This window comes from Pleurodeles waltl, chromosome 5 (genome assembly GCF_031143425.1).
Source record: "Pleurodeles waltl isolate 20211129_DDA chromosome 5, aPleWal1.hap1.20221129, whole genome shotgun sequence".
NCBI lineage: Eukaryota > Metazoa > Chordata > Amphibia > Caudata > Salamandridae > Pleurodeles > Pleurodeles waltl.
Window position 1 is genome coordinate 110,252,684 of NC_090444.1, and position 23,372 is coordinate 110,276,055.

The 23,372-nt window shown below is 46.0% G+C and overlaps 1 protein-coding gene across 1 annotated transcript in view; it reads right to left on the reverse strand.

The window, feature by feature from the left end:
- EPHX2 (epoxide hydrolase 2) overlaps positions 1 to 23,372 on the reverse strand; it is a 634,386-nt gene that overhangs the window by 121,713 nt on the left and 489,301 nt on the right. The window contains exon 14 of the mRNA XM_069233731.1: positions 13,059 to 13,098. Coding sequence (XP_069089832.1) covers positions 13,059 to 13,098 — 40 coding nt within the window. The remainder of the gene's footprint in view (positions 1 to 13,058; positions 13,099 to 23,372) is intronic.

Here is a 23,372-nt window from a genome sequence, read left to right on the forward strand (position 1 = left end):
AGTCGGAAGCTTCATCCGAAATTGGGATGGTAGATGGGGAAGGCCTGATACTTTCCAGCTCGAAAGAACGAGGGTTTTGTTGAGGACCAAGGGATGAGGGTTCCCTAAAGGGTCTAGGAGGAGGGAGGGAAATGAGGGGAGCAGGAAGGGAAAATCGATTGCCAATTCCAGGAGAGGAGGAAACCAAATTTGGGATTGCCAAAATGGCACCACCAAGACCAGGGTTGCCTTCTGACGTCTGACCTGGGCCAGAACCCTGGATATCATAATAAAGGGAGGAAAAGCATAGTTGACCGCCTGTGACCAATCCTGCAGAAACGCATCGGAGGCCAATGCTGAAGGATCCGGACGCCAGCTGAAAAAGTGGGGAAGATGGGCGTTGAGGCGAGAGGCGAAAAGGTCGATACTGAAGGGGCCCCATTTGTGAAGGATAGACTTGAAGACTGAGGGATGAAGTCTCCAATCGCTGTAGTCTCTGAGGAAGCGAGAATGCCAATCCGCTGTTTGGTTGAGGGAGCCGAGAAGATATTCCGCCGTGAGGGAAATCCCGTTGTCTAAACAATATCCCCAGAGACTTTTTGCCAGGTCTGCTAACGGCTTCGATCTGGTTCCTCCTAGATGGTTTATGTATCGGACAGCCGAAACATTGTCCATACGGAGGAGGATGGTACATTGCACCCTGCCTTTTGCCAGGCTCTTTATTGCAAAGGAGCCTGCAAGCATCTCTAAATAGTTGATGTGCAATCTGGACTCCGTTAGTGACCATGTACCGCCAGTCGAGATTGGTCCACAGCGGGCGCCCCAACCCGTCAGGCTTGCATCGGACTCTAACACAAGATCTGGGGCTGACAGAAAGATGGTTCTGCCATTCCAGGCGTCTAAATGGTCTATCCACCATTGCAGCTCTAGGCGAGATTCTTGATCTAGAACAATCAGGTCGGTATAGGCTAGGCCTTTTCTGAGGTGACGAATCTTTAATCGTTGGAGGGCTCGATAGTGCAAGGGGCCGGGAAATATGGCCTGAATCGAAGAGGACAAGAGGCCCACGATCCTGGCCAAAGATCTCAGAGAGATGTGAGTGTTTCGAAGAGTCCTTCGGATTTCTGTTTTGATAGAATTGACTTTTTGTAAGGGAAGGTGAAGAGAGGAGGTAGAGGAGTCTATTTCGAATCCCAGAAACTGAATTCTTTGAGAAGGGACCATGCTTGATTTCTCCTGATTGACCAGAAAGCCTAATTGGGAGAGAAGAGAACAAGTTAATTGTAGATGGGAGAGAAGGGTCTCGCGATTCTGATGTAAAATGAGGATATCGTCGAGATAAATCAGCAGTCTGATGCCCAACGCTCTGAGATGCGCCGTTATTGGCTTCATCAGCTTTGTGAAGCACCATGGAGCCGACGACAGACCGAACGGAAGGGAAGAAAAGTGGTAAGTTTGTCCTAGCCAATGGAACTGAAGATACTTTCGATGTTCCTGGTGAATGGGAACTGAAAGGTACGCATCTTGAAGGTCTAGCCGTACCATGAAATCTAGAGGGAGTAGAATATCCCGTAGATGGAGAATCGTCTCCATCTTGAAATGTCGATATATGACAAACTGGTTGAAGAATTTTAGGGTTATAACTGGTCTGAATTTTTTGTTTTTCTTCTGAACCAAGAATAGTGAACTGAGGAACCCGGAGGAGTCTGGTGTCGAAATTTGAATGGCATTTTTGGAAAGAAGGGAATTCACTTCTTCCGATATGAGAAGGGACATTTCTTTTGAAAAGATCAGCGGAGGGGGAAAATAAATCTGACGAGGCTGTGAATAAAATTCTATTTGATAACCCTGAACTGTATTCAGCACCCATGGATCGGACGTTAGAGAACGCCAGTTTTGAATGAAGTAATGTAGCCTTCCCCCCACTGGAGGAAGGCCAGAGGTAAGGCTTACCTTGCATTTTGTTGGCTCTGAAAGCACGTTGTCCACGGTCCCTGAAGCCCCTGCCTCTTTGAGGGTAAAACTGTGGTTTGTAGCTTTGGTATCCATAACTGGAGCATGCATATGAGGAGCCTCTGGTTCCCTGAGGATGGGTGAAACGGCTGGTAGAGCGGCTCCTGCCTGTACCGGCCCTGGCGAAAACCCGTTGGTTAAACACCTTTTTGATATTCTGCTGTGCCTTGTCGATTGAAGAAAAGGTAGCCACGAACTTTGCAAGGTCCTTAACGAATGAGTCCCCGAAGAGATGACCCCCAGCTTTCACTCCAGGGTCCCTGGAAGCCAGATTGGATAATTTGGGATCCAATTTGAGTAGAAGCCCCTTCCTTCGATCATGAGTGATGGCCGCATTGGCATTGCCTAACAAGCAAAAGGCCCTTTGGGTCCAGAGAGACAATTCGGAGGGATCGATGTCAGTATTTTCTATTTTGGCTGCTTCCGCCAAGTCCAAAATACGAGCCAACGGACCTACTAGGTCTAGAAGTTTGTCCTGGCAATTAGACCAGGCCTTGTCTACCCCTTTGCGGGGGTCTTTGCCAAATTCAGAGAAAAAGGTTAGGAGAGATTCATCAATTGCCGGGGTTGCAGTAACATTAGAAGAGAGGGAAGGTCTGGGACATTCAGATCGCATTTTTGCTCTTGTTTGTTTATCCAGGGGAAGCCTTAACCTGGACGTTATGTACTGACCCACATGGGCCGCGGGAGTCCACTCTGTGGAATTGGGATGGTGGAGGTAAGAGGGGTCGAACATGGGATTACCATCCGAGTCAAGTACAATTTTTGCGGAGAAAGGGGTTGAAACATCCAACTTAGGCTTTTTAGGAGGGGAAGCTTGGGAGAGCGAACCCCACACGTCGGAATTATTATCTCCATCATCAGAATCACCAACATCGTCGTCGGTGTCCGAAATATGTGATATCACAATTTGTTTTGGTGCTGGTACAGTATTTTTAGTCTTGGACGTACGTTTACCAGGTACGTGTTCAACATTCCCCTCCTGAGAAGGAGGCCCGGGAGACATTTCGTCCTCAGTCATGGGTGAAGAGACTTCACCAGTCAATAAAGCGCCATCATTTTTTTTTTTTTTGTGACAAATCCTTGTTTTTTCTTTTTCTGCTAACCCCCGCAGAATGGGCCATGAAGGATTTGTAAAACATGTTCTGAACAGAACTCTCAATATTTTTCGACATTTTGGACATAGTGGCTGTCATAGCCTTTGTCATAGCCTCATTAATAAAGGCTCCCAGCTCTTTGTTGCCTGAGATATCAGAAAGGGAAATTTGACCTTCCATACCGACTGAAACCACCAGGGGGCGAGCAGGAATGACCAAAAAATGTATGAAGTGAGGCAAAAGTCGGAGAAGAAACGGTTAATACTGTGGGTCGGTAGAAAAATCAATAAGCACGCCCCCGAAGGCGTGGCTGAGTGCTTCGTTCTGAAGGAAAGGAGACCGGAGTATTGAGAAAACCTCGCGGACGAGGTATGGGGCTGTTTAAAGTGTACCGCACCGTCGGGCGTCCAGAACGGCAGTATAAGGCAGGCAGAGAAGACGCGAAGCCGCCGGGGACGCAGGTGAGGGGAGAAAACGGACGAGTTCAAGCGAACGCGGGCGTTGGAACGTTCGCGGCAGCAACGCTGCCTGGAGTCCGCGCGAGCCGATAACCCCTCAAATTCGAGCTGAATAAGCCGAAACAAGAATAAAATGATAGCAAACTACATTAAGACCAATGCGCAAGCGGAAATGTAACAGAAGTAGAAATAATACATATACTATAACAACTAAGCATAGGAAAGAAAAAGTGGGGAAGATGAAAGGCTGTCATAGGGAGCACCGATGGGTGCAGTCACAATCCTAGGGAAATGCAGCACAAAAGCAGTTTATATGCAATTTTTACTAAACTAAGTTTTCATGGGTCAGCAAGAAGCAATGTGGTAAAGCAGTCATACGTTTTGGATCGGCAATGGGTTGTAAATAGGAGAAAATCAAAGAATATCTGTTCATCTCTTGCAAACTTATAACAGAGGAACAGCAGCAGCTCTTCCGCTATGGCGGAGGAGCGTCGTCCCCCTCCCACGAGCAGTAGCTGCTGCAAGCCTTTAACAACAAAACAATAATAAACTGGGTTTATTATTGTTTTGTTGTTAAAGGGGCGGGGCCCATGGGGGCAGTGCACTTTGCGCTCCCCTCAGTGTGCATGTATGTTTGGCTGGCCATCTCAGTCTGGCCAAACACACATGGGCACTGGAGAGAGCAGGTACAGGCTCCCAGTCTGCCTGGGAGCGTCCTGGCTAGGCACTCCAGCCAACCCTAATGCTGCTCTGAGCAGTGTCAGAATTGGCTGCAGGACAGGCTGGGAGCCTATGCAAGAAGTGACGACGGAAAGAGGAGCAGCGCGGCAGTGGAGCAGATAATTTTTTATTTTTATATTAAATGTTTTTGTTCCCCTCCTGCCTCCTGTGCACCACCCCTTCAGAGCGCAGCAAGCCGCAACTGCAGAGGAAGCCCTAAGAGAATACTATGGGGGTCATTCTGACCCTGGCGGAACGACCGCGGAAGCACCGCCAACAGGCTGGCGGTGCTTCTGGGGCCATTCTGACCGCGGCGGTAAAGCAGCAGCGCCGCCATGGGGATTCCGACCCCTTTCCCGCCATCCTGTTTCTGGCGGTTTTCACCGCCAGAAACAGGATGGCGGGAACGGGTGTCGTGGGGCCCCTGGGGGGCCCCTGCAGTGCCCATGCCACTGGCATGGGCACTGCAGGGGCCCCCTAACAGGGCCCCATTAAGATTTTCAGTGTCTGCTTGGCAGACACTGAAAATCGCGACGGGTGCAACTGCACCCGTCGCACACCAGCAACTCCGCCGGTTCCATTCGGAGCCGGCTTCATCGTTGCTGGTGCTTTCCCGCTGGGCGTACGGGCGGCCTTTTGGCGGTCGCCCGCCATCCCAGCAGGAAAGTCAGAATGACCGCCGCGGTCTTTTGACTGCGGTACGGTCTTCTGGCGGTTCCCGCCAGGCGGGCGGCTTCCGCCGCCCGCGGGGGTCAGAATGACCCCCTATGTCACCAAGGTGATAGTATCTGGATAAAAAGAAGGTGACCCAGAACCGGTCCCCCAACTGTTCTTGGTGCAAAATGGAGAAGGACGAGCAGCAGAAGACAGAGAAGGAGCAGCTGGTTAAAAAACGTGAGAGGAAGTTGAGGGTTATGTTTTGATTGACTAGAAAGCAAGAGTTACTAGTGTGGCTAGTCAAGTAAGCTTCCTTTAACCAAAAGTAAGAGAAGGGGTTCTGGGGGGGGGGGAACATGGCTTAGGAAGTTGGACTTGTAGGATAAGGCCTTCTCTTTGGCTGTGCCTAATTTGTAAATGAAAATGTGCTGGTGCCTAAAGATCTCCTCTGAAACACGTGGCTGCGGCCATTAAATGTGCGAGCACAGAATACTGAGGCAGAGTAATCCTGAAGCCATCTCAGGCCTCTTTAACACATTTACAGCCAATCCCTGCCTTTTCTGCTCACTTGTGCAGTTTTCTGCTTTCACCGCTTTTCTGTCTTTCTCTTCCTCTGTCTTTCCCATATGTGTCTTTTGCTCACAGTAAGTGCCAGCCCTCAAACATAAGTGCCAGTGCCCCCACCGGCAACCACCGGCTCAAATTAAGTACTGCTCTTTAGACTGGAGAAAAGGACTTGGCGACCACACTATGCCTCAAAAAGAACAAGATTGAGCAACACACACTTTTAACACGCAATGCTAGCCAGAGAAGGCATACAGAATAAAAGTGAATGTTTCACATACAAGGAAGTCTGGAGCAGGGCCCTAGATAACTTACCAGTTCGCTTCCCACCAAACAAATGGCAATAAATGAAGATATTTGAGAAAAATTGGAGTACAGTACCCAGGTCCCAAATACTCTTCAAATCCACGCAATCTAACCCAGAATGCTAAAACATAATTCTTCATACCAGTCCTCGAGTGTATGTGGTATTGGTTGAGTAGCCAGATATATGCAGGTTTGGGAGGAGGGTTTCCTCATACCTTGGCCTGAATCAAGCTGTCACAACCCATTCTGCATGCTTCTGTATGTGTGTATGTATATATATTTATTTTAGTTCAGCCAGGGTGCCTGATGATATGTCAAAGAGGGCTGGATCCATGCTAGTATTTCAAGATAACCAGACAATGTACCTTTATTTACAATTATTATCGATTGAACTCATCTGGTCCTTAGTTGGACAGCTCTGTTGTAGATTTACCACTTCACATTCCATTTAACCTAGACCTCCATCTCATTTGTTAATGTTTTCCTATCAGACATTTGCTGATTAAGTCTTCCAACAAAAAAAAATAAACATTCAGGGTTTTCGGTATTTTTTTATGAAAATGTGCTTTGTCCAAGATCACACTTTGTAATGCAATTTATAACGCCTATTACAAATATAATAATAAAAACAGCGTAAAAAAATGAATGAACAAGGAAATGTCATCCTGTACAAATAAAGTATGCAGGTTCACAATATGATGCACCGCGTCACATCCATAATCCCTGTATCCCGCTCTGGTGATACCTGCTGCATCAGGGCAGTGACACGTTCTCGTCCATTCTCGTTAGGCACCGCGGCATTTATATGCGCATCGTTGCTTTAGAACCAAGTCTGCATTGCTGTCGAAAGCATCTAAGTCGCAGTGTCGATAATTGGAATGTCATTAGTGGTCATTACATGTCATTCTGTCGATACTCATTATCCATGAGATTAGCCGCGTTGCAAGGACTAATCCTATCGAAGGATGACCTAATCGATTCTACAGATGTGCATGGAAAAATAAAGCGTCACGAAATGAGAAGTTCACCTTAATGAAATACGCACCCCTAGCGAGGTAATTTGCATGTGCAAACATTGCCACGAATAAGAGCGCAAGGGAGAAGGGATGTTTAAGCAATGCACAGTTAAGCTCCAGGAGGACATGCTCTCCGGACAGCCTTCCCTCTCTAGGAGGGCTGTCTCTTACACATGCGTAATCTAACCACCCACCACCCTCACTGGACTTCTGGAGGGCGTTGCTTGTGGCGCCCTCCATTTAGTTTCACCTTCCCACAATGAGTGTGTGTTGTCCCTCACACGATTTGAAGTAAGGGCTGCAGAGCGAATCCCCAGTGAACCTCCTCCAGCTGGCTTACGCATGGCATACACCAGCAGGCCCACTGCGGAACCACCTCGGCTCATGGACCTGATGGTGCTAAAGGTCCACCTTGGAGATAGAAGCAAGGTGTGTATTCTCAGACAAGCCTGCTGACCAAGAAGACCAGTGATTAGAGCCAACACCTGCACCAGGGTGTGCTCCATATCTACCGAGACGAAGTCCATACGTACTCAGCAATGATCTGATGCTCCAGCTGTAGAAGTAAACGCAGGTGACAACCTGAAAACTGCTTCTGCACAAAAGAAGAGAACCAGGCTCTCTTGTCTTCACTCCACAGCGCATTGCCCAGTAAGACCCTGTCATGGCTCATCAGACTTCATCACACCTGAAGATCGCGCCACTGTAAAAGACTGGCACAGCTGGCTATTAGTGCATCAATCAATCCACAATAGGCACACCTGATGAAAATGGCGAGTATTTAATAAAGGTATAAAAGAATACAAAGGTAAGCAGCCTGCATGTGCTCCCGACTCTACTTCTTGTGTCCCAAAGCAATTGTCCAGATGCTATCTTCAGATGCCTTACCACCCAAGTCTGTGTACAAGTCATCGATAATTACTACACTTATGTTGCAGCGACCTGAAGACTTACAACCAATAGAAAAATTACAGCCATTAACAATGACCGACCTGTGGCTTCACCACCCTGGGTGTATCCCAAAAAATACATATGTCCTTCTGACATCTTGTTAGGAACTGATCTAGATGTCCATGTCATAAGATTGACAGGACTGGTGACAGCACAACCCTGCTAGTCCTGCAGAGAAGTGCATTGCTCCTACAAACTATTGTGAGACTTGCATTGGATTCTGAAGTCCAAAAGATGTTCAGGACCACGTTGCTACATTCCAAAAACATCCTGGTACTTTGTTCCTCTGAAGCAACAGTCTGACCACTGAAGATCAACCTTGTCACCCCACAGGTATCCTGATACAGTGTCCAGCCTGCCATAATCTTGATCCACTTGCCTGGAAGCATTCCAAGAGTGACTTGACAGGGACTCCTTTCCAGCCTCACAGTGGCACAGCACTGTCGCAGGCCCACATGCATTTATGTGTTAGTACGTCAAAGGTGTGTCAGTACCCAAGAGATGGACTCAGGGCAGCTCCACAGAAGGATACCAAATTTGGAGGTGGCCCAAACAAAGACCCCAGAAATTAGTTTCCAGGTCCCTAAAAGCCAGTCATTAGAAGCCAACCATTGCCACTAACTTCATAGGAGTCCAATAAAACTTTTCTGATGCCCAGCTTTAATTGTTGGACAATGGCTACTTATTTTCACAGGAGTCATCCAGGTGGACTGATCTCAAACTCTGGGCATCATCCTGCCTTGTGTCATTGCACATCTTTATCAGTTGATAACATACTGAACATTTTCACAATCAACAGGCAGGGTATACCTGGAACTCTAGTGAATTTTCCACAACACCTACCACTCTCCTGCGGTTTCACTTTAAGTCAGTGAAAGACCTATTGTTGTGTCCCACTGTGCGTTTGAGTTTTGACTGCTGCCTGTCCTTGGAGGAATGCTATGTTCATGAGAACGTATTCCTAGGATCCCCATTTTCAAAAGGTTGTCATTCACACATGCATGCTCCTCCACTGTGCATCACTGGCCAGCTGCCTGGTCTAAATAAAAGGGAGCTGGGTGCTCGTGCCCTCAGTACCAGCGGGATTGTATCTGACTAGATGCAGAAGATGGGGAAGGGTGCAGGATTACATTGGAATAGCTTGACAACAAAAATGGAGGAAGCAGTTAATGTTGCAAGTCACCCTAAATCAGTCTTTCTCCAGTTCCTACAGGGTGAGAAGACTATAAAGTTGAATGTAGGCGTGGAAGAGTACAAAATAAATATATGGCATTTGCAAAAGAATCAGATTACTTGCACTGGAGCTCTTCCTCAATAAGAAGTGCTTCCAGAAAGCAAATGACTGCCTTGAAGGCCACAGCAATGGGCACCTTCCCCATGACAGCCACAGAAACAGTCTTGAGCCTGATGTTGTGCATGCACATTAATTCTAGATGACGCCTTCATGAAAGAGCATCTGGAGATACCAAACACTATCCATATGTTTTTCAGACATCTAGATTTTAAAGAGTTATATCTCTCAGGTGGGTATTATACCAAAGGAGGTAGCTAGTTGGAGAGATTGACATGGATGTCCAAGAAAACCATGGGCCTGAATGATGGATCAGTATTCTTGGGGAACACTAAATAGGATTTTGAGGCGCTACTCCAGATTGAGATGGAATCAAAGGATAATATCTTTTCAAAGTACTATTTGAATGTTACCATTAGCCATGAGTCATTTAGACTGCATGTTAGCCAACAAATCTATAGTACTATTTGCAGGTGAGATTATCTCACTGTTAGAAAGACAAGCATAGGGTCATCTCAGTGGTGGTTGGCTGCTGTGGTGCAAAGGTGCAAGTGGGTCCTGTATTTTAAGCTGGACGTTCTGGACATACTTCTAATGTACATGGGCACACATAAGCACTATGGGCAAGGCTACTAGGATCAGAATTTGGCTAAAGACCTTGCTCTGGGCCCAATGTCAGGTTGGAGGCCATGTCTTGTGTCCTCTGGGCATGGCAGTAAACCATGACAGTAGGTACTACAGAACACATGGCACGGCCGGAAGTTACACCTTGTGTTTTCTGCCCAATGACTAAAGCTGCAGCTATGACAATGGGCAGTGAATACAGGAGTGATGCTAACCAGGCATAACCGATGACCATGCCATGCTCCCAGTGACCAGCAGTAGTTACAAGCAGCACCCAACAATGACAGCATTAAGCACATCTTTTAGCTACCGCCTGCTTAAAAAATCTCACAGCTAGTACCTAAAAGGAACGGAGGAGAGGGGTATTTGGTAATAACCATGGCTGAAGGCCAAGGTCTTCATACGCCGCTGACACAGCAGGACCAAGGGCTTTTCCTTTTAAAAAAGGGATGGCAGGGCATAGGACAAGCCTGTATACCACTCCTTGTGCGCAGAAGGTACTGTGGTAGGGGACAAGATATGAATTAAATTAGGAGCCATTACATTATCAAGGATATCACTATATACACTATATTACTGTCATTACAGTTGTTATAAGCACTTGAAAGGCTGTGTCTCCACTGTCAGGTAACAGATATGCTCTTAGAGTTTATAGGAAATCACAAGGATGTAGTATAATTGTCAGGTAATAGATGTGCAGCAAATCGACAACCAGCAGAGTGTTTATGGTGATCAAATGCAGCTGAAAAGCAGCAGATAGAGGTACCTGCAGACATTTATTGGCCACGATAGGCAATCCAACACCCAGCTGCTTTAACACATCTAAACAATGCCATCTTGTTCTTCTAAAGTGCCTTTGTTGGCTAAATGTTGCTGATTTGTACCCAGTTTGTGCTGCCATATCATTGTCATAATATCCCCCAAAAGTGCAATGACAAACAAAAATATCGATCATGAGCTTAGAATAAGCCAACATATTTCAAAACTTATAGGCTACAAGAGTAATGGAGTAACGCAAATTAGACTACATCCTTTCTACCTTGTCATTTCACAATTGCGCATTTATTTTTGAGATTTTATTTACTGTGTGCCTTAATAATATTAAAGCACGAACCTTTTAATGCGTTCATGAAATGTAACAACTGAGAAATTAATGTCCATTATAATTATTATCGTATATTCATTATCCACATTTACATCTATGCTTTAAGTTATTTTTGCAGAAGTAACATGCATTCTTTTATTCCTGTTTTGTATTTATTTTGAAAGTTTTACGTGTGTATGCATAACCATATATTCAAAGTATATATTAGTCAGGCAAAATTTAAATGACTTAGGGCCTTAATTTTAAAATGTATTTTATTTGCATAGAGTGTTGCTCCTTTTGCAGGTGATTTCAAGGCTTTGTTAGCTAGAGAAAAGGAGTATTGGTACATCTTGGTAAGAGACGTGAAGACCTATTGAGCAGCTGAAGTCTCTTATTCATTGTCTATCAGGAACAAGGGATGTTCAAGGTTGCAGTAACCGTGGGTTTGGAAACTTGAGCAATGTTGCAAATGAAGACCAGGAGGAATGAACTGACTGGTTCCTGGCGACATGGAAAGAGGAACAAATATTCTTGATGCGTCTGTTTGTTTTAATTAATGTTCACTTTGGTAGAAGTTAAGGCAGGTCCTTTTAGCTTTAGAAGAGAGTGGATTCCATTAGATTTTCAGGGGTATAGACCTCTCTGCTTCCTTTATTCTTGTAAGGGTGAGGCTGTATTCTCAACACTTATTCCTATTTCTGGAGAATTTCTACTGAAGCCTTCGCTATGCTGACACCTTCTCACATTTTCAAAATTCTCTGAGATTTCATTGAAAGCATCCTCATTCCTTACTTAGAACTCTGATTAGATTAATTTGGAATAATTTCATATTTAGGGGAGGGGGGAGGGTTTTCTTTAGGAAACACCTACTTCTAATTCTCAGTTTCTAGATTGCTGCGGTTATTATTGCCTTGATGGGATTGAACCGATTGCACTATTTCAGCAAGCTGCGATCTTGTATCTTTTTAACATTTTCATGACATGCATATATATTGGATTAAATATTGATTGGAAATAAAACTACTTAACTACAATTATTGATTCCTGCTCCTTATTGTGGGGTCAAATTGACTTCACAGGTTTGAAATTATCATTATTATTCACTCCCTTTGCCTTTCATTGCACTAAAAAAAGGTCCATCGGATGAGAGATTGTAAATCACGCTCCTGCGCGCTCCCAGTAGTTAATCGAAAATGTCACATATCATGCCATTTATTGGTGAATCACACCCTTTCTAATGAGGGGTCTAAACTGTACAAATCTGCCTGGCACAGAAATACTGGCAGCTCTGTAATTATGGGCAGGGTGTTGATTCAGTGGTAATTCTTGGGGAGAAGGGGACACATTAGGTGTGTGTAGTAGTTGTGTAAATACAGCAATTTGAGATAAGCATGAATCTTTTGTGCACATTGATCAGTTGATGCTGCTGTTGTCACTACAAATGCCACGGTCTTCAAGGCACATGCCGGCGTTGGATCTGGCTTGGAAGACGGCAGTCTACCTTAGAAGGATGATCTGTATACTGGGGGGTCTTGCACCCACACTTCTGTGAATTTCCTACTCTGCTGTGACCTACTAAGCGTAGACGAAGAGTAGGGTCGCTTGCAAGGACCTGATAATACGCCACGTGGCAGGTGCACACCCTGCCACAATGGACGGCTGGCATATGGACATGGTGATCAACTGGAATCCTTACACCATGAGGAAGTCACCTTGTAGAATCAGGTCTAGTTGTTCTGGGCAGATCTTACCCATCTTTGTTTTGTTATTACAGTTTTTTTATTTTATTTTGTGCATTGTGCACTGTACTAAAGCGAGGCAGAGGAAGTGCACCAAGAGGAAAATTGCGCGAGAAGCAGCAAGGAATCGGCAAACAGTAACAAAAACACCTCATTAAAAACACATCCAGAAAACAAACAAAAAAAACATTTAAAGGAGCCATCCACCCTGAAGAAAATGTCAAACATGCATTTTGTGGTGAACGTTTTCATACCTATGGTGCAGTTTCTCACCCCATTCTTGAGGCATTAGTTTACTAACGTTAACCCTCAGGTTGCATGGAGGGCGAATGCATTTGAACACATTTCTTTTGACTTCCTTCAGTATGAACACCTTGTGAGTCACATGGACAGACAGACTCCCCTCCATGGAAGACAGCTGCATGCTCATTTACTGTAAGGGGCCCAATCTTTAGGCAAGTGCACTATTCTTTTTCAGCTAAAAATTGCTGTTTTACTCAAAGGGCAGCCAGTAATAGTTTTGTTACTGCACTCCGAGACATCAGGATACACTTACCTCTTGTACATACGTTGGCAGTGTCAAAAGAAACAGATCTCTGAAATAAAAAATGTAAAAATGTTGTTTAATATATAAAAGGCATTATTACAGTTTAAATGAACAAGTCATAAAGCAGGCCTTTGGATATACAACTGAAACTCCTTATTCATTGGTAATACACAAGCACATTTTTAGATTGGGCATAGGCATGAGCAAGCCCACCCCCCCAAGTAGCCCCAAACACCCACTCTGTGTCCAGTATATTAGTGTCCTGACTCCTCCGCGTAAAGGACATATTTACATAGGATCAGGCGAGGTTCCTGGAGTTGGATTAGGCTGAAGGTGTAAGAGAACTGGTTTTCCTGCAAAGAGAAAACGTGACACATTCTACGGATCTGCCTCGCCTGTCTTGTGTGAGATACCTCCAAAGCATGTGATGTCACCAGTGAGGACATTCAATATATAAATTGAGATGACATCTGTGAAATTATGCTAGACATCCTGAGCAGTGCGCTGGGCTAACTATTGTTGTGTAGGTCAACACAAAGGACGAATTTCAGTCATTTTTTAGTTTTGTATTTTAATCTTTTAAAAAGTTACTTACCTTTGGGAACAATTTTTCTGGTGGATATGTAACCTTCTTGCAGATGTCTCATTTTAAGAATATCCATCTATGTCAGACAGGTGCACAAAAGACTTCACCATCTGTAGCTCCTCAGCATCTTCAAGTGGTTCCATGTAGCCTCAGCCATAACTCTGCCTGGCAGAGATGAAGCTAGCCGGCAGCTCAAAAGGAACCGGTGTGCTGACACCCTTTCCTGAACTTTAGCCCAATCCCAGTAAGGCATGTGGACAGGAAGTAAGGAAGCATCGATGACAGCCACCTCAACAGCACATACCATTGGAATTTAATGGGGCAGTTAGGAATCTGTATGAAGTATCCTTACATTAACCAAAAAATTACTAAATAAAAAGAATGAGTTCCAAAAATGATACCCGCCAAGAAGTGGAAATACAAGAGCTGCTTAAATAGGAAGTAATGCAGTAAGCCCACGCAAAAGTATCCGTTACTGTATGCTTTGGCTGTGAGGAAGAAATGTTCGGCCAACATATTAGAAATGGGGACCTTCACTCTAGTCAGGGTAAGTCACACACAATCCAAATTATCCTGTGCCCACCCTCTGGTAGCATGACACTGAGCAGTCAGGCTTAACTTAGAAGGCAATGTTTAAAGTAGTTGTGCAATAACTCATGCAATAACACAGTATAACACCACAAAAATACACCACACAGTGCTTAGAAAAATATATAATATCTATCTGGTTAAATGCAGGTAAAAACGATCAAGATTCAATAAGTACACATTGAAATGTTTAAATGATAAAAAGGAATCTTTAGTCTTTAAAAAGCAATGAGTGTCTCTTGCAAGCACAAAGTACCTGGTTTGCGTTCAAAATCTCTGCAAGGCCCTGCAGAGGAGGAGATGCGTGGAAAACGGGGAGGTGTGCATCGATTTCTCTGGTGCACGCAGGTGATGCGTCGATTTCCAGCACGAAGACTTGGATCCTCTTCGGGTTGCGGGGTATTTGGACGCCCCCGGGACGATGCAGAGAAATCCTGGGTGTGCAGGACGAAATCACAGGAGCTGCGTCGCTCCGGTGGGCAATGCATGGAAATTTCTGTTGCACAGCAGGTGCTGTGTCGATTCTTCTTGCAGGAAGTTGGGCTGCATCGTTCTGGCTCGGCTTTGCGCTGATCCAGTGGGCTGTGCGTCGAAATTCCGGTCGCAACGCTGGTGCTGCGTCGATCTCCTCTCGGGGAACCGGGCTGCATCGTTCTGGTTTGGCGTGCGGTGACTTTCTCACTCCGATGCAGGCAGTGCGTCGTTTCTGGCAGGCTGTGCGTCTAATTTTTGCAGCACAAGGAGTTCTTTGCATAATGAAGTCTTTTTGGTCCTGAGACTTCAAGGAACAGGAGGCAAGCTCTATCAAAGCCTTTCGAAATCATTTCTCAGCAGAGCCAGAAGGCAGCCAGGCAGCAGGGCAACAGCAGTCTTTTGCAGAAAACCAGTCAGGTGAGTCCTTTAGGCAGTTAGGTAGTTCCTCTTGGCAGGTTGCAGGTTCTGGTTTAGAGTTTCTCACCAGTGGTATCTTGTCCAGAAGTGTCTGAGTTGGTAGGGTCACAGACCCTGTTTAAATACCCAAATGTGCCTTTGAAGTAGGGGAGACTTCAAAGAGTGGCTTAGAACTGCACAAGGTCCCCTTTCAGTTCCATCCTGTCTGCCAGGGTCCCAGTAGGGGGATTGGTAGTCCATTGTGTGAGGGCAGGCCACTGTCCTTTGACATGTAAGTGTCAGGCCCTCCACCCTCCCAGCTCAGGAAGACCCATTCAGTATGCAGATGTGTGCAGGTGTGACTAAGCATCCTGTGTTTGGGGTTCTCTGAGTGAAATGCACAAGGGAGCTGTCAACTAACCTAGCCAGACGTGGATTGTAAGGCACAGAAGAATTTAAGTGTAGAGAAATGCTCACTTTCTAAAAGTGGCATTTCTAGAATAGCAATATTAAATCCAACTTCACCATTAAGCAGGATTTTCTATTACCATTCTGGCCATACTAAATATGACCTGGGTACTCCTTTCAGAACAGAATCTGCCACTCAGTATATAGAGGTAGCCCTAATGCTATCCTATGAAAGGAGCAGGCCTCACAGCAGTGACGAATTTAGGGGTTTTACACTACTAGGACATATATAACGCACATGCTCACGTCCTGCCTTTTACCTACATAGAACCCTGCATTGTGGGTTACGTAAGGCCTACCTTAGGGGTGACTTATATGTAGAAAAAGGGGAGTTTAAAGATTGGCAATTACTTTTAAATGCCAAGTCGAAGTGACAGGGAAACTGCACACACAGGTCCTGCAGTGGCAGGCCTGACACCTGGTTAGGGAGCTACTTATGTGGGTGGCAGAACCAGTGCTGCAGCCCATTAGCAGCATCTACTTTACAGGCCCTGGGAACATGTAGTGTTACGACTCTGTCGTCCCATCTCTAGGGGGCGCTGTAAAGGGACTGTCTGTAGCCTGGGAATCACCTTGAACACTCATCTAGAGTCCCTTTTTGACTCCTGTGTGTTTCCCTTTTCGCTATGGTATGCTCTTGTAGAATTACATTTGCTTCCTGGGACTGCAAATTCCATAATGCACAGCCTGGTAGTCAGGAAAGCCTGGATTCCGCTATACACTGTTTTTTTCTACGAGAGAAGTCCAGTTGCTCCTTTTTATTGGATTCTCTCCTCCAGGACTTGCGAGTGTCTGAAACTAAACACACCTGAGACCTCTCCCGTGCAGCCCAGTCATGTGACTCCACCTGGGGTTTGCTGCAGCCTGGAACTGCTTATAAGCAGCCATTTCCTCAAGATCCAAGTCGTGCATTGGAGTATGATTCCTTTGTGTTCCAGACCCTTTATCGGAGTTTAATGGTGTTCCAGTCTTGTTCCTGTTCTGTTTTAGCTTGAACCTGCTTTCTGTTTCTCTGCCCTGTTCCTGCTTGTTCCAGCCAGAGTCTGCTCCCGGTCTCTTAGCCTTGTTCCTGTTTGTTTCTTCCAGAGTCCGCTCCATGTTTCTTTGTCCTGTTCCTGCCTTGTTTCAGCCAGAACCTGCTCTCAGTTTCCCAGTCCTGTTTCCTGCTTGTTCCAACTCCCTGTATTCCAGTCCTGTTCTTGCTTGTTCCAGCCAGAGCCTGCTCTCTGTTTCCCATTCCTGTTTCTGCTTGTTCCAGCCAGAGCTTGTGCTCTGTTTTCCAGTACTATTCCTGCCTTTGCTTCAGCCTGAGCCTGTTCCCTGTTCTGCCTCTGCCTCCTAGTTTGTTCCTTCTGTTTCTGTTTCCTCTTGGGTATTTGTGTCTGGTAAGTGTACTATCAGTCTTCACCTGTGTTGTCCTTTGCACTGGGGTTGGCTCCTGGTTTCCAGGAGTCAATTACAGCCCCAATCCTTTGTCTAGTGTTATACGTAGTCTTTAGTGCCTAACGTTGAGTGTGCTATTGCTGTTTTCCAGGAATTGCCACTGTGTTTCCAGCTGGACCCACAAGGGCTTGTCTTGTGTATGTAAGTACAATCCTTGTTTGTGCTCTCAGGGTCCAGAGACAGAATCACTTCTACTGCCTCCTTTCTATGAGGCTTGTGGGGTGACTATCTGTAAGAGCAATCCGCATAGAGGCATTGACGTTCCCTGTTGCAGTGGGAAGTTCTGAGCCCTACCCTGTGTACAACCTTAGTGGTAAACCCAGTGTGTTTGTCCATTAGTAATCTGTTTCCCGTTTGTTTACACTAAGGTTGCTCTGCTTTTACTTTCCTGTTTCCTGTGCCTGTCCATAGTTGTCCTTTCCTGTGTATGCCTTTAGCTGCTTTTCTGCCCCAGTACACTACCTCTTTGGGATATTCTGTGATCTCAAGGGGTGCCCCAACCAGAGTCCTGATCAGACCCGCCTGAAACCGTGACATGTAGTGCACTTGACTAGGGACTTACAAGTAACTTAAATAAGCCAATTGGGTATGAGCCAATGTCACCATGTTTTAAGGAGAGAGCACATGCACTTTAGCACTGATTAGCAGTGGTAAAGTGCGCAGAGTGCTAAAGCCAGCAAAAATTAGGTCAGAAAAAAAGAGAAGGAGGAAGACAAAAAGTTTTGGGGTGACCCTGCAGAAAGGCCATTTCCAACACAACATATGCAAGGATGATAGTGTGGCTGTCTGGCAGATGTCAGCCACCAGAATGCTTCCTGTGAGAGTCACAGAAGCAGCCATGGCTCTAGTGGATGCCATCCACTGGGTTTTTATTTGCCAAAGAAATGCAGATGTTCATACATTGGATACTCCAAGCTAAATGGTGCGTTTGGTCACCACCAAGCTTTTCTAGCACCCTCAAAGCCCAAAAAGACTTGATCGTCCAGTCTTTCTTGCCGAGTGCAGTGGATGTACCTGCGGTCCAGTGTTCATTCCATGCAGCCCACGGGATGAGGAGGGGAAAGAAAGATGGAAGGCTGAAAGCGGTCTCCAAAAACTGAAACGTCTTTAGGCAAGAAGGCATGACAGGTGCAGAGGAGCAACCGTACGAGCTGAAGTTATTACTACTGACAACAGTCAATCAATCAATCAGGGATTTGTAAAGCGCACTACTCACCCGTGAGGGTCTCAAGGCGCTGTAAGAAGACTTGGATTGCTCAGCATCCGCTCAAAAGGAGATACCAGTAATAAAGTCAAGACACAATTTAAATCCCAATGACAAACAATAAACAGAGTGGAAGGGGACAAATAAAGTAAATCTTTCAAAAGACATCCCACTATTGGTGATCTAAACAATGATTGGTAGTCAGGGAGATGCATAAAAGAAGATAGAATCTGCCATAAACTGTGGCCTCAGCCAGCCCCTGATGTTTAAGGGACAGTATGCAACAAACGATTTCAGAAAGGCATAATGTAAAGGGACCCAACCGTTCTGACTCACACCACTGCACAGAGTTGTTCAAATGACTTGAATTAATGGATTTTGTAGCATGCTTTTGTCACCCTAGATGACATCTCCAAAATCAGCAGACACACAAAAGGTCTCTAGCTGGTATCGTTCAGTCTTTAACCGCTTCTGTGCCTTGGACGAGGTGACCTCGTCCAAGGCTACAGTTCCGGTGTGCCTTGGACGAGGTCACCTCGTCCAAGGCACGGGAACTTGGGGGAGCGCTAGCGCGCCCCCCCTGTGCACCTCCCTCCCCCCCCCAAGGCGGGGATGGAAGGGGAAGCCCTTCCTCTTCCACCCCTGACCCGCCCCCCACCCCCCCATGATGTCAGCGCGCGAGCGCGTGCTGATTAGTCACAGGGTCTCCCCCATCCGCGATTGAAAGAGAAATGCTCAGCATTTCTCTTTCAATCACGTGGGGGAGGCCCGGAGAGGCTTCAAAGGGAAGGAAATGTTTTTTTTTTTTTAAATAGACATAAGGGAGCGACCCCTTGGGCAAGGGTTGCTCCCAGGGGGGGCATTTTTTTGGGAAGGCCTTTTCTGCCCCCCCCGGGGGCAGATCGGCCTATTATTAGGCCGATCTGCCCCCGGGGGGGCAGAAACCTCTAGGGCACCAGGGATCACTTTGTTTTTTTTTCTATTTTTTAGTTTTTTAGTTTTTTTTAGGTGGGGAGCGACCCTTTAGGCAAGGGTCGCTCCCCTAGGGGGCAAATTATATTTAGGCCATTTCTGCCCCCCCTGGGGGCAGATTGGCCTATTTTGATGAGGCCAATCTGCCCCTAAGGGGGGCAGAAACCACTAGACACCAGGGAGATTTTTTTGTTTTCGTGAATTTCACGCAAGGGGAGCGACCCCTTAGGCAAGGGTCGCTCCCCTGGGGGCGGGGGATTATTTTAGGCTATTTCTACCCCCCTGGGGGGTAGATCAGCCTATTTTGATTAGGCCGATCTGCCCCCAAGGGGGGCAGAAACCACTAGGCACCGGTTTTTTTTTTGTTTGTTTGTTTTACAGATGGGGAGCGACCCCTTAGACAAGGGTCGCTCCCCTGGAGGGGAAAATTGTATTTAGGCCATTTCTGCCCCCTTTGGGGGCAGATCGGCCATTTTTTGCTACGCCAATCTGCCCCCAAGGGGGGCAGAAACCACTAGGCGCCGGGGATTTTATTTTTGGCGCCAATGTCACGCAGGGGGAGCGACCCCGTAGGCAAGGGACGCTCCCGGGCAGCGGGGGTTTGGGGGGGGGTGGGGGCTCAAATTCATTTTAAGCAATTTCTACCCCCCCCCCCCCAGGCCGGCTGAGCTAGAGGCCAAAATCCACAGATGGGCACTTTGCAAAAAACACCTCTGTTTTCGGTGAAAAAATATGTTGTGTCCATATTGTGTTTTGGGCCATTTCCTTTCGTGGGCGCTAGGCCTACCCACAGAAGTGAGGTACCATTTTTATCAAGAGACTTAGGGGAATGCTGGGTGGAAGGAAATTTGTGGCTCCTCTCAGATTCCAGAACTTTCTGTCACCGAAATGAGAGGAAAAAGTGTTTTTTTTGGCCAAATTTTGATGTTTGCAAAGGATTCTGGGTAACATAACCTGGTCAGAGCCCCGCAAGTCACCCCATCTTGGATTCCCCTGGGTTTCTAGTTTTCAAAAATGCACTGGTTTGCTAGGTTTCCCCAGGTGCCGGCTGAGCTACAGGCCAAAATCCACAGGTAGGCACTGTTTTCTATGAAAAAATGTGATGTGTCCACGTTGTGTTTTGGGCCATTTCCTTTCGTGGGCGCTAGTCCTACCCACACAAGTGAGGTATCATTTTTATCGGGAGACTTGGGGGAACGCTGGGTGGAAGGACATTTGTGGGCCCTCTCAGATTCCAGAACTTTCTGTCACCAAAATGTGAGGAAAATGTGTTTTTTTAGCCAAAGTTTGAGGTTTGCAAAGGATTCTGGGTAACAAAGCCTTGTCAGAGCCCCACAAGTCACCCCATCTTGGATTCCCCTAGGTCTCTAGGCTTCACAAATGCACAGGTTTAGTAGGTTTCCCTAGGTGCCGGCTGAGCTAGAGGTCAAAATCGACAGGTAGGCACTTTGCAAAAAACACCTCTGTTTTCTTTAAAAAAATGGGATGTGTCCACGTTGCGTTTTGGGGCATTTCCTGTCGCGGGCGCTAGGCCTACCCACACAAGTGAGGTATCATTTTTATCAGGAGACTTTAGGGAACGCTCAGTGGAAGGAAATTTGTGCCTCCTCTCAGATTCCAGAACTTTCTGTCACAGAAATGTGAGGAACATGTGTTTTTTTAGCCAAATTTTGAGGTTTGCAAAGGATTCTGGGTAACAAAGCCTGGTCAGAGCCCCACAAGTCACCCCATCTTGGATTCCCCTAGGTCTCTAGGCTTCACAAATGCACAGGTTTGGTAGGTTTCCCTAGGTGCCGGCTGAGCTAGAGGTCAAAATCGACAGGTAGGCACTTTGCAAAAAACACCTCTGTTTTCTTTCAAAAAATGGGATGTGTCCACGTTGCGTTTTTGGGCATTTCCTGTTGCGGGCGCTAGGCCTACCCACACAAGTGAGGTATCATTTTTATCGGGAGACTTGGGGGAACATAGATAAGCAAAACAAGTGTTATTGCCCCATGTCTTTCTCTACATTTTTTCCTTCCAAATATAGGAGAGTGTGTAAAAAAGACATCTATTTGAGAAATGCCCTGTAATTCACATGCTAGTATGGTCACCCCAGAATTCAGAGATGTGCAAATAACCACTGCTCCTCAACACCTTATCTTGTGCCCTTTTTGGAAATACAAAGGTTTTGTTGATGGCTATTTTTTACTCTTTATATTTCAGCAAATGAATTGCTGTATACCCGGTATAGAATGAAAACGCACTGCAGGGTGCAGCTCATTTATTGGCTCTGGGTACCTAGGGTTCTTGATGAACCTACAAGCCCTATATATCCCTGCAACCAGAGGAGTCCAGCAGACGTAACGGTATATTTCTTTCGAAAATCTGACATTGCAGGAAAAAGTTACAGAGTAAAACGTAGAGAAAAATTTATGTTTTTTTCACCTCAATTTCAATATATTCCTTTTTCAAATGTTATTTTCTGTAGGAAACCCTTGTAGGATCTACACAAATGACCCCTTGCTGAATTCAGAATTTTGTCTACTCTTCAGAAATGTTTAGGGTTCTGGGATCCAGCATTGGTTTCATGCCCATTTCTGTCACTGACTGGAAGGAGGCTGAAAGCACAAAAAATTGTAAAAATGGGGTATGTCCCAGTAAAATGCCAAATTTGTGTTGAAAAATTGAATTTTCTGATTCAAGTCTGTCTGTTCCTGAAAGCTGGGAAGCTGGTGAGTTTAGCACCGCAAACCCTTTGTTGATGCCATTTTCAGGGGAAAAACCAGAAGCCTTCTTCTGCAGCCACTTTTTCCCATTTGTTTGAAAAAAACGAAATTTTCACTGTATTTTGGCTAATTTCTTGGCCTCCTTCAGGGGAACCCACAAAGTCTGGGTACCTCTAGAATCCCTAGGATGTTGGAAAAAAAGGACGCAAATTTGGCTTGGCTAGCTTATGTGGACAAAAAGTTATGAGGGCCTAAGCGCGAACTGCCCCAAATAGGCAAAAAAAGGCCTGGCACAGGAGGGGGAAAAGGCCTGGCAGCGAAGTGGTTAAAAACCTCCGTAGGAGAGGAAGCGGTGGCCAAATGCTGAATGCCAACAAGCTGAATTACCAGATCTCTTCACACACAATCTTCGTTGATCAGCGTCAACTGTTCCCAAGCCTCGGACCTTCTTCAGGAGTTTTGGCTGAAGTGGAAGGAAACACGTACAAGAGATCCATAGACAAGCTGAACCTGAAGGTATTCCCCAGGGAACCACTCATAGTGAAGTGTCTGACACAAAGCCAAGGACACTTTCAGTCCTGCACTGTGGTGAACAGATCGATGATTGGATACCCTAATCTGCAGTAGATCACATCTGTCACTTCAGGAAATGGTTACAACTTGTGTTCCTCCAAAAAAAACAACTGAGAGCATCCACTCTCACACTGAGGGAGCCTGCCATTTGAGCCATTACCAGAAAAATTCCCCAGCACTGAACTCACTGCTTCAGGCAAATCAATGAATCCACAAACTCACAATATCCTGTATGCTGACATAACAAATGGCGTTAGTATTGTCGAGCAAGATCTGAATGGCTCTCCCAGAGATGGGAGAGAGAAATGCCTTCGTGGTAAGGTGGACCACCAGCAGCTCTAGCACACTTATGTGCAGACATTGCGCTGAGAAGGACCAAAGGCCTGAGCATGAATGTCATCCAGATAGGTGCAAGAGCCCAGCGAGGAGCAGTATGTGAACGCAATAGTCTGCATTTGCAGAGAATTTAATGGACAATCCACCTAGAGATTTGGGGCCATATGTACGAAAACATTTTCCCATAGACACAGAATGGGTAAAACCCTTTGCTACATCTGGCCCTTGGAGAGCTCATCTACTAGTGCAGGTCTGTGTGAGCCAACTGAAAGAGCTGAACCCAAGCCTGCAAGTTCTGTTGGTGTTGAAGGCACTGTCATGGCAGGCATCACTAGAGGGCCCTGAATTGCCATCTGGTGTGTAGAACCAATAGGCCATGAGACCAAGTAGACGCAAGACTTGCAGGAGCAGAAGATGCATTTAAGGCCAACACCTCAGAATCATGTCCTGATTATCCTTGGCAGTTGACAGCACAAATTCTGATACAAAAAAAAAAGTCCTAAATCTTTCCGCCAGCTCACATCCACAAAGAGATGGGACTGATAGCAACAGGAAAAAGGTGTAAGCTAGCTGAA